This window comes from Gymnodraco acuticeps, unplaced genomic scaffold, assembly GCF_902827175.1.
Source record: "Gymnodraco acuticeps unplaced genomic scaffold, fGymAcu1.1, whole genome shotgun sequence".
In the NCBI taxonomy this organism is placed as follows: domain Eukaryota; kingdom Metazoa; phylum Chordata; class Actinopteri; order Perciformes; family Bathydraconidae; genus Gymnodraco; species Gymnodraco acuticeps.
In genome coordinates, this window is record NW_022992011.1 from 90,933 (window position 1) to 105,903 (window position 14,971).

General features: G+C 43.1%; 1 protein-coding gene across 1 annotated transcript; it reads right to left on the minus strand.

Annotated features, from left to right (window-relative positions):
• Window positions 1-824: 824 nt before the first annotated feature.
• On the minus strand, window positions 825-5,911 carry LOC117536492. Its single transcript, XM_034201396.1, has 8 exons — window positions 5,898-5,911; window positions 5,764-5,820; window positions 5,589-5,599; window positions 4,870-4,923; window positions 4,673-4,771; window positions 4,487-4,552; window positions 3,405-4,343; window positions 825-2,555 (listed from the first exon to the last, which is right to left on the minus strand). Exons 5-8 carry the CDS (start codon window positions 4,722-4,724, stop codon window positions 1,303-1,305), a joined length of 2,310 nt encoding a protein of 769 aa, XP_034057287.1. The 5' UTR covers window positions 4,725-4,771; window positions 4,870-4,923; window positions 5,589-5,599; window positions 5,764-5,820; window positions 5,898-5,911; the 3' UTR covers window positions 825-1,302.
• Between the last annotated feature and the right edge of the window lie 9,060 nt (window positions 5,912-14,971).

Genomic DNA, 14,971 nt, shown 5'->3' on the forward strand with positions numbered 1-14,971 from the left:
GTTCAACATGTGAGAAGTAGAAAGTACAGGTATTTGTGTTCAACATGTAAGAAGTAGAAAGTACAGGTATTTGAGTTCAACGTGTAAGAAGTAGAAAGTACAGGTATTTGAGTTCAACATGTGAGAAGTAGAAAGTACAGGTATTTGAGTTCAACATGTAAGAAGTAGAAAGTACAGGTATTTGTGTTCAACATGTGAGAAGTAGAAAGTACAGGTATTTGAGTTTAACATGTAAGAAGTAGAAAGTACAGGTATTTGTGTTCAACATGTGAGAAGTAGAAAGTACAGGTATTTGTGTTCAACATGTAAGAAGTAGAAAGTACAGGTATTTGTGTTCAACATGTGAGAAGTAGAAAGTACAGGTATTTGGGTTCAACATGTAAGAAGTAGAAAGTACAGGTATTTGAGTTCAACATGTAAGAAGTAGAAAGTACAGGTATTTGAGTTCAACATGTAAGAAGTAGAAAGTACAGGTATTTGTGTTCAACATGTAAGAAGTAGAAAGTACAGGTATTTGTGTTCAACATGTGAGAAGTAGAAAGTACAGGTATTTGTGTTCAACATGTAAGAAGTAGAAAGTACAGGTATTTGAGTTCAACATGTGAGAAGTAGAAAGTACAGGTATTTGTGTTCAACATGTGAGAAGTAGAAAGTACAGGTATTTGTGTTCAACATGTAAGAAGTAGAAAGTACAGGTATTTGAGTTCAACATGTAAGAAGTAGAAAGTACAGGTATTTGTGTTCAACATGTGAGAAGTAGAAAGTACAGGTATTTGAGTTCAACATGTAAGAAGTAGAAAGTACAGGTATTTGAGTTCAACATGTGAGAAGTAGAAAGTACAGGTATTTGGGTTCAACATGTAAGAAGTAGAAAGTACAGGTATTTGAGTTCAACATGTGAGAAGTAGAAAGTACAGGTATTATGGTAAATGGTATTATTATTATTATTATTATTATTATTTATATTTAAGATATAGACCATGCAGTATAAATCACTCACTTATTAATGAGACATGTAGACAAGAAAATATCTTTATTGAATACAGAAGAACCAGTAAAAATTCAAAGCAGATTATGTTATGGAAATATAGTATATTAGTAACAAAATAAGGTAGAAGTAAATAATATTTTGTTAAATAAAGTAAATATAAAAAAGTAAATAAAGCAGTAGTATATAGAGAATTAAATAATATACATTTTTTAAACACACAGGATGAAAATTTAACATTATACAGAGGAAAACAACAGAAGTGTTATTCCTGGGAACTAGCAAAATATATTGTCATGAACAAACCCTCCTTGTCATTTTCTCTTGCCCTTTTCAGCCTCCCATCTTTTCTTTTCAGCCTCATAAAAAGCAGACTCCTTGAAGTTCTTCCAGGTCATCTTCTTCTCCATGCCCTGATCCCTGTAGAGTGATAACACTTTAGCAGGACAGTACACATACTTCCCTGCTACTCTTGGGAATCCTGTGTGTATGTGAGGACCGTTTGGGCCCTGCTTGAGTTCCTCTCTACAAAATCCACATTTGCGACCTTTGTGCTCGGGCTCAGTGTTCTTTCTTTTTAGCTGGACTCTCGCCTCCACCCTTTGCTTCATAGCTTCCAGTTCCCGCGGAAAGAAAGCTGTCTCCGCAAAGTCTCCAAATGGCATTTTAGGGTCTGTCAGACCTTCAGCACCATACGTTTTAAAAACTTTGGTGGAGCAGTAGAAGTATCTGACAGTGCCCTGCATGTAGAAGTGGTGGATGGAAGAGCCATCATTTTCAAAGCGGGCCTTTGGCTGGCCGCAGGAAAGACACCTTTTTGTTTGTTTCTTCTTTTGTTGTTGTTGTTGTTGTTGTTGCTGGTTGGCCATAATGTTTCTGACAATATTTTCAACATGTTCTAGTGTCAGAGGTGTGGCTGGGGTCTGAACAGTAGGTGTGGCTGGGGTCTGAACAGGAGGTGTGGCTGGGGTCTGAACAGTAGGTGTGGCTGGGGTCTGAACAGTAGGTGTGGCTGGGGTCTGAACAGGAGGTGTGGCTGGGGTCTGAACAGGAGGTGTGGCTGGGGTCTGAACAGGAGGTGTGGCTGTAGTCTGAACAGTAGGTGTGGCTGGGGTCTGAACAGGAGGTGTGGCTGGGGTCTGAACAGGAGGTGTGGCTGGGGTCTGAACAGGAGGTGTGGCTGGGGTCTGAACAGGAGGTGTGGCTGGGGTCTGAACAGGAGGTGTGGCTGGGGTCTGAACAGGAGGTGTGGCTGGGGTCTGAACAGGAGGTGTGGCTGGGGTCTGAACAGGAGGTGTGGCTGGGGTCTGAACAGGAGGTGTGGCTGGGGTCTGAACAGGAAGTATGGGGTTGAAAACGGCAACAGGCATGGTAACAACTGGCACACTGGTGGTCTCACTACCCTCTGTGAGAGAGTGCCAGAGGACCTGCCTCTCTTGCAGTTTCTCCGGGCTGAGCAGGTTATCAACAGCCTGCTTCATAGGGACTGGCCAGCGCTTGTGGTCCAACACTAACACCCTCCCAGTTAGCGAGCACGGCAGAGGCAGAGACTGCAGACATGTGGTTTCTATAACAACAAAAGACATTCATTAAATATCCCATATTATACATCAATATATTATAGATCTCAAATATATACAAAACATGTCTCTGAAATGTTTGAAACACCAAACAGATCATTGCAGCATCCCATAATCCCCTCTGTTTCAGCCCTGTTCCAAAAGCGCTGCTGATATTTGGTTAAAAAGAACACAATGGTGCTCTAGAGGAGATTCAGGTGATAAGGGGGGGGGGGTTACCTGGTTGGTGATTGGCTAATGGTTACACAAGACAAATTATTACATCATAAAGTGGCCAAAATCTGATCAGCTCATTTTCAGACAGGTTTTTATAGAAATGGATCAAAAAGAGAGAGAATCTTTGTTCCTGAAACTTTCAGAGTCTCTTTCCACAGAGGGGACACATGTTGATGTAGAAGAGACATGAAGAAGAGGGGACACATGTTGATGTAGAAGAGACATGAAGAAGAGGGGACACATGTTGATGTAGAAGAGACATGAAGAAGAGGGGACACATGTTGATGTAGAAGAGACATGAAGAAGAGGGGACACATGTTGATGTAGAAGAGACATGGAGAAGAGGGGACACATGTTGATGTAGAAGAGACATGAAGAAGAGGGGACACATGTTGATGTAGAAGAGACACGAAGAAGAGGGGACACATGTTGATGTAGAAGAGACATGAAGAAGAAGAGACACATGTTGATGTAGAAGAGACATGAAGAAGTGGAGTTTGCATAATAGGTGACCTTTAATGTCTAAGAAAACAAAGGTTCTTTATAGAAATAAATGATTGAAATCCAGTCACTGATGCTGAAGGATTATTCACTACTTTGTCTGTGCGTCTAATGTTTACCTGGCTCTGTGTGAGGCTCTGGAGTCGTTCCTGCAGTCACATCTTGTTTCACATCAGAATCATCAGGAGGGTTCACAGGAAACTGCTGGTGTTGGTACTCATGCAGGAGGCAGTCTGTCAGGTAGTGTGCAGACACAGAGATCCCGTTCCAGCCATCATAGTCCCCATACTCTCCAAAGGGAGCCGGCTTGGTTTCCTGCCGAACGAACTGGGTAATTGTCTTCTGGTCATACTTTCCTTCCTCACCATCCATGATGTTCTTACAGCTGAGGAGGTAGGCCAGATCAGCACGTTCATATTTAAGGTGCATCAACTCCGTGATCTGCTTTGCCATATCAGTGGGTGACTTGCCGCTGCGCCGGAGCTCGTCCAGTACCGACTTACAGATGGCCTTCTTGTAAGTCAGTACTGCTGGCAGTAGGTTGGTGAACCTCTTGGGGAGCTTTTCCAGCCAGGATGGATTGTCGGCATACCACCTCTTCCGGCAGACTTTGCAGCAGAGCCTTGAAGACAGCAAGTAGTACTGTCCGGTGGTGCCGACAATCACACGAGGCCTACCAACACCAGCAGAGGCAATTTGAGGCTGAGCACAGCCGTCAATACACGGCAGAGTGTAGTTGTTCCTCAGTCTACCCATCAAATTGTCATTTTCTGGCTTCCAGATGAAAAAGGGATGGAGCTGAAAGTACTTGGCGCAGGGAAAATCATAGACGCTGTCAATCAGCTCTGGCTGGGGAGCGCCACGCCACAATGACACCATCTTGTTGCGTACAGGAACGGAGCCTGGCCAGAGCCCCATGGATTCCAGCTCCGTCTTCATCCAGGTCCTCTGCTGCGTCGAACACTTCCACTGACTGACATCCTGGTCGTAGGCAGGAAGCTGAGGAGGAGGACAGCTGGGGACCGTTGATGGTCTGGGTAATGGCTGACCTAGGCAGACAAGAAATAAAAACACATGGCAAATAATTATGACTGTCTGTGATTTGGATGTTTTTCTTTCTAGCAAGTACACATCCAAATGAGAAACATTCAAACACTTGAAGGTGCCTCAAAAATGTGATACTATTGTTAGTATCACTCACTTTGTGTTGGTGCAGCTGGTGGATGCAGTGTCGGTTGACAGGGCTCTGCAGAAATCTCAGGAGCCACTATAGAAAATATTAAAACATGTCGTTATTATCAACAGTAAAATAAAGAAATAATGTTGAATGACACTTGGCATCTTCACCGTAGTCAGCAAACTGTACAAGAGTCAAACATATACACACCTGGAACAGTGATGTGGGTCTCTGTTGGCGTCGGGGCGGATGGTTCCGGCATCAGCTCCTTTGGGAGGGGCACAAGTGTCTTTACAGGCAGAGCAGGGGCTGCATGGAGGGATGGCCAACAGATTCATCAACATGTTGGACAGATGCAGGTGAATGTGATTCAGGGTTTAAATGTAAACAGTAATATAATGCATTACCTTCTACTAGTGAAGCCTTCAGTTGACTTTGTGTGGAGAGGGTAGCAGACGGTACTAAAACAGAAAAGTGTGTCAGTTTATTCATATTATGGCAATATAGAAATAAGTAATTATGTTAGTAAGACCAAACATCACCCATAATAATAATAATAATGCATTACATTTTTAATTAGAGCGCTTTTACAGGTGCTCAAAGCGCTTTACAATTACACATATTAGACATGTATTGTCACCCATCTTTACTCCACCTGCTGATCTCATAAAGTGAAACATTCATACACATTTCATTCATACACATGCATTCTTTTTGTTCGGATTAATATTCAGCATCCAGTCATTACAACTCAGTCTGAGCAGGTGAAATAACTTGGTACACTGCAACTAGGGCTGCTCAATTAAATCGTATTTTAATCGCGATTATAGCTTGCAACGATTACGAAAACAACGTAATCGAAATAAAACGATAAAGTTCAGGGTAATCAACTGTTAAAAACATATTGTTCACATTTTTTTCTCCAATAAATGGATGTTTTCAAAGTCAATGAATAATCGCAATTAATAATCGCAATTACAATTATTGACCCAAATAATCGAGATTATGATTTTTGCCATAATCGAGCAGCCCTACTGCAAACACATGCGTTCACGTGTTAGTGACCACAGCAGTTTAAATGTGTACTTTTCATTAAATCCAAATAAGAACAAAAGCAGTAACTTACCCTCAACATGACTGCTTTCAATTCATAGTCGCGAGGACAACATGTAGAAGAGCAAAGACAAACAGACCAGAACATGGCCAACATGTGACAGAAAGCCATGCTTAATTTTGGGGAAATAATTCATGGTCCCAGAGTTGTCAGCTGATGACATCAGGAATGAAAAATAAAAATAAACCTCTTTTTGTTCTTGGAGCTTGTTGTGGGCTTGCTGTTGATGGTGGCGCAGAGACCGCTGCAAAAAACAAATATCGAACAGGCTGAATTATAAATGATTTTAACTCTTCAAGCAGAGACAACATGTTCACTCACAGCTCTGCACACGTTGCTTGGAAGGAGAGATACTCAGCATCGCTTGCTCTTCATTTTGATCCATCCCTAAATGCCAACAGACAAGACTTAGATCAGACATTATGAGGTTAACATCTCAGCCCTAGCTTTAACTGTCTGCACATTCACATTGTGCTATAATATATGTAGTGTTATTTTACTTTGTATCTGATATTGTTGATCTTGGTGTACCTTCATTAAATGCCTTTCTTCCTGTATGTCTGGAGCTCTGTGTTTGTTGAAACAAACTATTTACACTTCAATTACCCCCCATGGGTCAAACTCTTTAACTAACAAAGGAAAACAATGTGAGGGTGAAGGGAGCTCAGCCGCCACCCCCCAGTCATGTGACCCAGGTAACACTTTAGTGTGGAGTGTCCTATCTAGAAACACCCTTTGTACAATTTCCTTTTAGCTAATTCAAACAGAAATTCATTTCAATGATAAAGACTGCTTTTACATACATATTAAAACAAGTTCTATCACCATAATAAAAGTAAAATGACTTTTTATGCAGAATTGTCAATATCTATAAAAAATAATACGGGAGTTAATGGTAAACTTACATGGTAGTTAGCGTTAAATTATATATTTAAATATGCATTCATGTAAACGCTAACACGGAGGATTTCAGCACAAGGAACTCGCAGTAATATCTACTCACCAAGTCAACAAAAACACAATAAACTCACACACAAATCATATTACATTAACTTTAAGCGGCTAAAGTTTAATTCACTTTACATGAACATGTATTTCATCCCAAAGTGCCGTGTACATGCAGCCGTTAGACTCGATACACTTACACGGACAACTTTATGGCGTTCATCTAAACTAAAACACGTCAGACAAAGCCCAGATAACATATCATTACATGTCGCTTCTTTGTTATTAATTCATGTTAATATAACGTACCTTATAGTTTGGTCGTAAATAATGTCCAGAGATGAAAAAGATGTATGCAGTCACGTCGCTGTCCAGTCTCTCACTGAGGGAGAGAGGGGGGGAGCGGACAGCTCTCACTGAGGGAGAGAGAGGGGGAGCGGACAGCTCTCACTGAGGGAGAGAGGGGGGGAGCAGACAGCTCTCACTGAGGGAGAGAGGGGGGGGGAGCAGACAGCTCTCACTGAGGGAGAGAGGGGGGGAGCAGACAGCTCTCACTGAGGGAGAGAGGGGGGGGGGAGCAGACAGCTCTCACTGAGGGAGAGAGGGGGGGGAGCAGACAGCTCTCACTGAGGGAGAGAGGGGGGGGGGGAGCAGACAGCTCTCACTGAGGGAGAGAGAGGGGGGAGCAGACAGCTCTCACTGAGGGAGAGGGGGGGGGGGAGCGGACAGCTCTCACTGAGGGAGAGAGGGGGGGAGCAGACAGCTCTCACTGAGGGAGAGAGAGGGGGGAGCAGACAGCTCTCACTGAGGGAGAGGGGGGGGGGGGAGCGGATAGCTCTCACTGAGGGAGAGAGGGGGGGGGAGCGGGACAGCTCTCACTGAGGGAGAGAGGGGGGGGAGCAGACAGCTCTCACTGAGGGAGAGAGGGGGGGAGCAGACAGCTCTCACTGAGGGAGAGAGGGGGGGAGCAGGACAGCTCTCACTGAGGAGAGAGGGGGGGAGCAGACAGCTCTCACTGAGGGAGAGAGGTGGGGGGGAGCAGACAGCTCTCACTGAGGGAGAGAGGGGGGGGGGAGCAGACAGCTCTCACTGAGGGAGAGAGGGGGGGAGCAGACAGCTCTCACTGAGGGAGAGAGAGGGGGGAGCAGACAGCTCTCACTGAGGGAGAGAGGGGGGGGAGCAGACAGCTCTCACTGAGGGAGAGGGGGGGGGGAGCAGACAGCTCTCACTGAGGGAGAGAGGGGGGGGAGCAGACAGCTCTCACTGAGGGAGAGGGGGGGGGGAGCAGACAGCTCTCACTGAGGGAGAGAGGGGGGGAGCAGACAGCTCTCACTGAGGGAGAGAGGGGGGGGAGCAGACAGCTCTCACTGAGGGGAGAGGGGGGGGGGAGCAGACAGCTCTCACTGAGGGAGAGAGGGGGGGGAGCAGACAGCTCTCACTGAGGGAGAGGGGGGGGGAGCAGACAGCTCTCACTGAGGGAGAGAGGGGGGGAGCAGACAGCTCTCACTGAGGGAGAGAGGGGGGGGGGCAGCCAGCTCTCACTGAGGGAGAGAGGGGGGGAGCAGACAGCTCTCACTGAGGGAGAGAGAGGGGGGAGCAGACAGCTCTCACTGAGGGAGAGAGGGGGGGGAGCGGACAGCTCTCACTGGCAAGTGTGCCACAGCGCCACTCGTGGCCAAAGATATATTACATCCGTAGTGATTTAGCACTACCATAGATAATGAATGGGAAAGCGTTTTAGTCATAGACTGGTTTTAGTACAATTATCTGGGGGGGTAAACGACCATGGGTTCAATTCCCCGACGGGGAGTGCACACACTTTTGTTGTTGTTGTGGATAACAGCCATGCAGTACAGACATTCAGGAAAAGAATGCCCCTGTCTGCTCCTCTCAGCTGTAAACCCTAAATGCCATCGTTTTGAGCAAATGCGTCTTTTCTTTTCCAGGTGAAGAGGCACACCAGAGAGACTTTCCTGAATCTAATGTATCCAGCAGTAACCTTTTCCAGTCCTGATGATCCTCCGGTGTCTTGCCCCCCCGCCTCCTCATGCCATCCTCCTTCATCCCCCGAAACTACGGAGGCTGTTTGGGACTTTTCCTAACTGCAAAAAATGATCTAAAAAAAAAATCCTGACTAGAAAAAGCCAAACGAAAGGACAATCAAAGCAAAAGCAACGAGGCCAAATTCTACTGTGCTTTGATTTTGTATTATCATCCCTACTCGCTGAGCCTTTTTTAAAGTATGTCGTTTTTTAGATACGTTTGTCTGATATGGTGACATTACTGTGAAAGTGCTGGATCATCAATGAACTGTTAACATGTCACAGGACAGAAGACTAATTTGTTGACTTACAATCACGCACTTCCTCTGAGATTAAAAGGCAACTTTGATACTACAGTTATACTAAACAGTATGTTGTTGTTATGGTGTTATATCCTAATAGGTACTTAGAAAATAACCCCTGTATGTCTGAGTATCCGAGGTTAGATGCAATATGTATTCAGACTGTGAATAGTGAATACAGAGGTACGTAATAGGACATTACAACAGCAAGAGAGAAACATCAATCTTACATTTGCATAAAAGTGCTTCCATGGGTACATTTTCAAATATGTTTCTGCTACTCTTGAACATGTATGCACATTGTTTATTGTATTAACACTCATTTCTTAGTGCAATCTTGCCTGTAAAAACGTAGCAATAGAATATATGTGATGTCTTAATGGGTTATCCATAGACACTGTAGAGAAGTCTTCCCAGCCCTTATTGTCGGTGATTCACCAGAAGATTATTTTGTAACTTACTTATCCAACAATGCCTTTCTGTTCTGATCATCTGATCTATTTGTAACTGTGATTGAGTGTACTGTGTATGAGAACTGTGATTTACAGAACTTATCGACCATGGTAGTATGAGCCTTATATACACGTATAGTTATAAATTATATATAAATATGAATATGCAAACTTTGATTTTCTTGACTTATTTGTTTTCCATTCATACATCCTCTCTTAGGACACAAACACATGATATAATATGTTTTAACTGATCTCAACTTAATGATACAAATAAGAATTTGCCAGTATTGACAAATTCAAGTCATTCAAGTTGAATTAAATGCATTTTTTGCTGATTTTGCAGCTCTATTTCTTCAGTAAATGGTCATAAAATGATAGAAAAACAGTGATGCAGGAGTTACAGTGTACCTATTGTTTGCTATAAAACATTAGTGTATATTTATGGCATTTATTTACACAAAAAAAACACATTTTTCCACTTCTTTCTCCACTTTAAGTAGGTTAAGTACATGTTTAGAATAAGTGAGAGATAGTGTTACGTGCCGTTGTGGGTGTGTTCCTCTCCCCCTGATTGTCTCCCTCCAGGTGCAGCCTCTCCCTCAGGTGCTCCCAATCCCCAATCAGGGCCTCCATAAAGGACCTGAGGAAGGCTGCAGTCTCTCTTCCTTCTCCTGTGAGCTGCATGGATGGCAGTGGGTGATCTGTGCAGCACTGCAGTGTTTTTGTTGCAACTTATAGAAGTTCTGAGTATTGTTATGATTTACTGTGGTCGCTTTCTGTTATGTGGAAGTTGTTTGGTTTGGTCACAAGTTTACAAATTGGCTGGTGAGTCTTTTTCTTTGATTAATTAAAAGACCATCTTGTGGCTTCCCCTATAGTCCAGTAGGGAACACAGATGTAATTAGTTTGCCAGCTATCATACTGGAGACATAAGTATAATTAATATCTCATTCTTAACTGTCTGTTTTTCGTTTTATTTAACATTATAAATGTATCTGTCTTTTTCTGTTGAGATTCCTGTAAAAAAGGGACATTGCATAAAAGATTTAGAGAAATCTAAATAAAAGTATTAAAATATATATATTAGGGCCGGGACCCGATTAAAAAAATGTATCTAATTAATTAGAGGCTTTGTAATTAATTAATCGCATTTTAATCGCATTTTTAATCACATATAAATATTTGACCTAAGAACAGTGAGAAGCAATTTTTTTCACATGGATTTTAGTATACCATTAGGCGCATTCACACCGCAGTACTTTTCCCACAAAGGTTCATGAGAATTTAGTTCATGAGAACTCTTTGAACCTGGGGGAGGATTAGGCAAATGAAGCCGCTGACGTCACTTCTTCTTCTTCTGCTTTGGGTTTACTGGCAGGCCGCAAACCACTTCACGGCGTATACTGCCGCCCAAAGTCCCCGGCCGGAAGTCCCCGGAGTTGGGGACTGGCTTCAGTAGAAGCTGCTGGGAGTCCCAGCAGCTTCTACTGAAGCCTTCCTAGTAAATCGCTAGAACGCCGACACCTCCTCATCTCCACCGCTCCCATGTTTTATTTTGTGTTGCCATAAGTTAGTCTCTCTGCGTTTCTGCGCTGGGCTAATGCTAATAATGCTAATGCGAGGGTAATAAAATGGCGGCTTCACAAAACTTTTTGGGAGTTTTACGGGGCGTGGTTTGCAATCCGCCCAGCCAATCAGAAATATAGCTCTTTTCTCACAAGAGAGCCGAACGAAAGTCCCTGCTCTCTAGCAGCTCTCTGCTCTCTAGCAGGGACTTTCGTGGGGGTAAAAAGGTTCTCATGAACTAATTTTAGTACCGGCTCTTTTTGGTGTGAATGCGATAAAAGAGGCTAACGTCCACGCTAGCTTCCACGCTAGCTGCTATATGTTTTGCATTGAGGTGATACTTGAGGCTTGATGTGCTGCGGTGATATGCGAATTCCTTTTTGCATAATTTGCAAACAACCGTGCTCTTATCGACGCTTCCATCCGTCCGTTTTTTAAAACAACATTTCCCACTGTTGTTCACTGTGGTTTGTTGTTGTCTGAAGTCATGAACGTTAGTTGGTGCTCCAGTATAATCGGTACGCCTGAAACTCATCCAGTGAGAAACGTTCCGCGGTGCAAAAATAAGTGCGATTAAAATGCGTTAATTTTTTTAACGCGTTAATTTTTGTGTAATTAATTTATCTTAATTAACGCGTTAAAGTCCCGGCCCTAATATATATCTCTCAATGTCTAGTTAAGCTGCCCTTGCTCCTTTAAGACATGGAGTGGCCTGCGAACACACTTGTATAGATCCCACAATTTGCAGGAGACTGACGAATGTGAAGTTGTGCAGTCTTTAACATGTAAAATGTGTGACTCATTTTATCCTAATACAAAAGAGTATTTTCAACATCAATTCCCACACGAATCTATAGAATGTGCTTTTGATGGATGGGATTTCATGACAAACATATATGGGACTTATGCGACGCACAGAAGTAGAACACACAGATCCTAATCATGGAAACATTTTAAGACTGATGTGATTGCAACACATCCAGTTTTTACTGAGAATGAAATCCACTTTCCAGTGTTGGACTCGCATGGTCATGTGGACAGATACCACCTTAGAGTTGGGTTGTGAAAGGGATAATTCAAGGTAAATATAGTGAAAAGTATTGCTTCTCTCGTCAAATTGGAAAGCATCTAATATAATGTCTCTGGCAAATGTGTTGATGACTTGGTGGAACAGCTTCAGTTTATCTGCACATCCTCAACTCAGTATATTCCAAAGTTAGTTGGTGATATTTATATCGTGTGTGAGAGCGTTTCAGGTGAGAGAGGAGCATACTTCTTCCTTACCTCTCTCTCTCTGGCAACGTGCAGGCGATTCAACAGTGACGCGCAAGCCAGTTTTAATAGGCGTTTTAGATTGGCTGTTTGTCTTTATGGTTATTGAAAAGAAATAGATTTTTTGAATACTTGTGTCTGGTTGGCTGTTGTGCTCGATTTGAAAAATGATGCAGTATTTAAAACATATTCTGCCTGTTATTCGCCAAGAAGAAAAAAGCTACGGAGCCAAAAATGTATTCCCATGGTAAATGGCCGAACTTATATTAATGTTTCTTATTCATTCATTGTGTGCTTGTTTTAGGGATGCCTGTTAGAATATGATTGGATTGAACTAATGGTTGACAATGATCGTTTTTAGATAGACAACTCGTGCGTTACACTGCATCAGGAAAGACCTTCGCTGTGAGGAAAGGTAGGCTGCTTTATTGTTTGCAATACAATTTGAATTATAAATGTATTTTCCCAGTGCTTTTTTTATGTTTCGTGCACAGTTTCCGTCAGCCGGTAATTACTCAGGTCAAAATAATTTACATGGGCTGTGAAGGACTGCGGAGAAAAACACACACTTTAAGTTAGAACTAACACACTTGGCTATTCTATCTACCTCTGGAACAAGCTAACTAGTTATAAATATGTTTATTCTTCACTGTCGGCTCACTCATTACTCTGGATCAGCGAGCTGCATGAGATACTGACGGGCTGTCAGGAGAGAGGAAAACACAGGCTCTGTTTATTATCCAAAGTTACTTTTGAATAATGTAGTTAATCTAGCATGATTAGTTTGATATAGAGTCGTTATCAATTTGTTTTTAAGCTCAATAAATACCAAAGAAGACGTTTGACCGGCACTTTTTTCTAATGTTGTCGATATTGACCGGCTACAAAAATTCAAACGGAAGCTCTGGGTTCGTGTGCACACTATTTAGTAACTGTTGATGGCTGCTTGTAGGGCTCCCAGTGTACCTGCTCACAGACTCCATGTGCCGGGGTGTTCAGGAGCACATTCTGAACGTGACTGCATATGTCCACCCCGGCACTTTCCTCCGGCGGAGCCTGGAGCAGCACGCCTGGAGGTTCGACCAGGGAGGCTCTGGTGGTCGTACACATCGGCTCCAATGATGTGGCCTCCGGACTGTCGCCAGCAGCCATCGTGGGATAAGTGAAGGCCCTTATTGACCGGATCCAGCGCGGCCATGCAGAGCCGTGGCCGTCTGCTCCATCCTCCCCCAGCCGGTGGACGATGGGTACGGTGCGGGAGACTGACGTATGTGAAAGTAAAAGGGACAGCTATACCTCCCTACCCTGAAACTGTTTGTCAAAAACAGAATAGAAACACATTTTTCCAGGGATGGCCTCCATTTAAATGTGGAGGGGAAAGAGTTGCTGTTTCACTATTTAAAGACATGTTTACAAAAATGCCAAATGTCTGCGTTACTGTTAGTTATTTGGTTTTGTTAAGTATTTTTTATAAATGATACAAATGTGTTGCTATACTATTATATTGGGCTTTTTAATGCATTAACCAGCCTAACAATGTAATAATTATTTCTGCTTTTTAGTCTCACACAGGCAAAACTGCTGACACTCAGAAAAAGTACACATTCCATTTTGATAGGGTGTTTGGCCCCAGGCTTCACAAAAGGAGGTACAAAAAAAATCACAATATGTAATGTGAATATATGTGATTTAAAATAATTAGAGTGCGTGTGGTGCTTTTGTCCATTTGTGTTCAGGTCGTTGAAGAGATCTCTCTGCTGGTGCAGTCTGGCTAGATGGCTGAGCACAAGGCTGGGAGGTGAGTGATGTCATGAAAAACTGGCTCCAACATACCAGTTTATGTTGCAATGTGTGTGTGCTCACAGGAGACGATGCCCGTGATGAGGATGCGGCAGTGGCTGGAGGAACAAATCGACTCCAGCCAGATACCGGGACTCGCATGGGTCAATAGAGTATAAGAAACACACACACTTTTATATAAGTGTGTGTAGCAAGAACAGATGTTCCAGATCCCGTGGATCCATGCCGCGTTTCACGGCTGGCACCCGGAAAAATACGCTCTGCTGTTCAGGAGATGGGCCATACACACACACACACACACACACACACACACACACACACACTGTGCTTCTCCTTTTCAGTGGTTGACATGGTCATACTGCTAGACACCGCACCAGTTCTGTCTAAAATCAGTGAAACCTTTAATTTGCGTGACGTTAGTAAGGAAGAAATCACAATGATCTCAATCAATAGGGACACAGAACGCCATGTGATTCGCCACATTGGAAGGATTGATCATTTTATAATTCACATCACGTCTCTAGAATATTCTTTGTATGCCTCTTCTGCTTCATTATAGAGAGGCGAAGTCCCGCCCATCTACTTCCGACCCATGGGACCTTATTTTGGTAAAATTATGTATTGAAGTCAATGGAGAGAGAAAACGTATCTCTCGATCCCGTTTGAATAGTGCCATGAATTACACATATGAAGTTTGTCAATCTTAAAAAATAATTTCCATGTCAAAAGTCAGTTTGTCGTAAAACTGTTGAAATATAAGACTATGAAGGAAAGGGAGGGACTTCACCTCTCTATACCCACCCGGGTAGTTTGACATATTTTACCTTTACCAAATATTGCGCTTGGTGTGTTTGGGATATGGCGCCACTATGCGACTGGGATACACATTTGTATCAATTGTGCAGCCCTAAAATCTCAGTCATTAGCAAAACAAACAAATGACATGACAAATATAAAGATAAAAGACTGCATACAATAAAATAAGCAACAAAAAAAAACGGGCCCACCGTGTA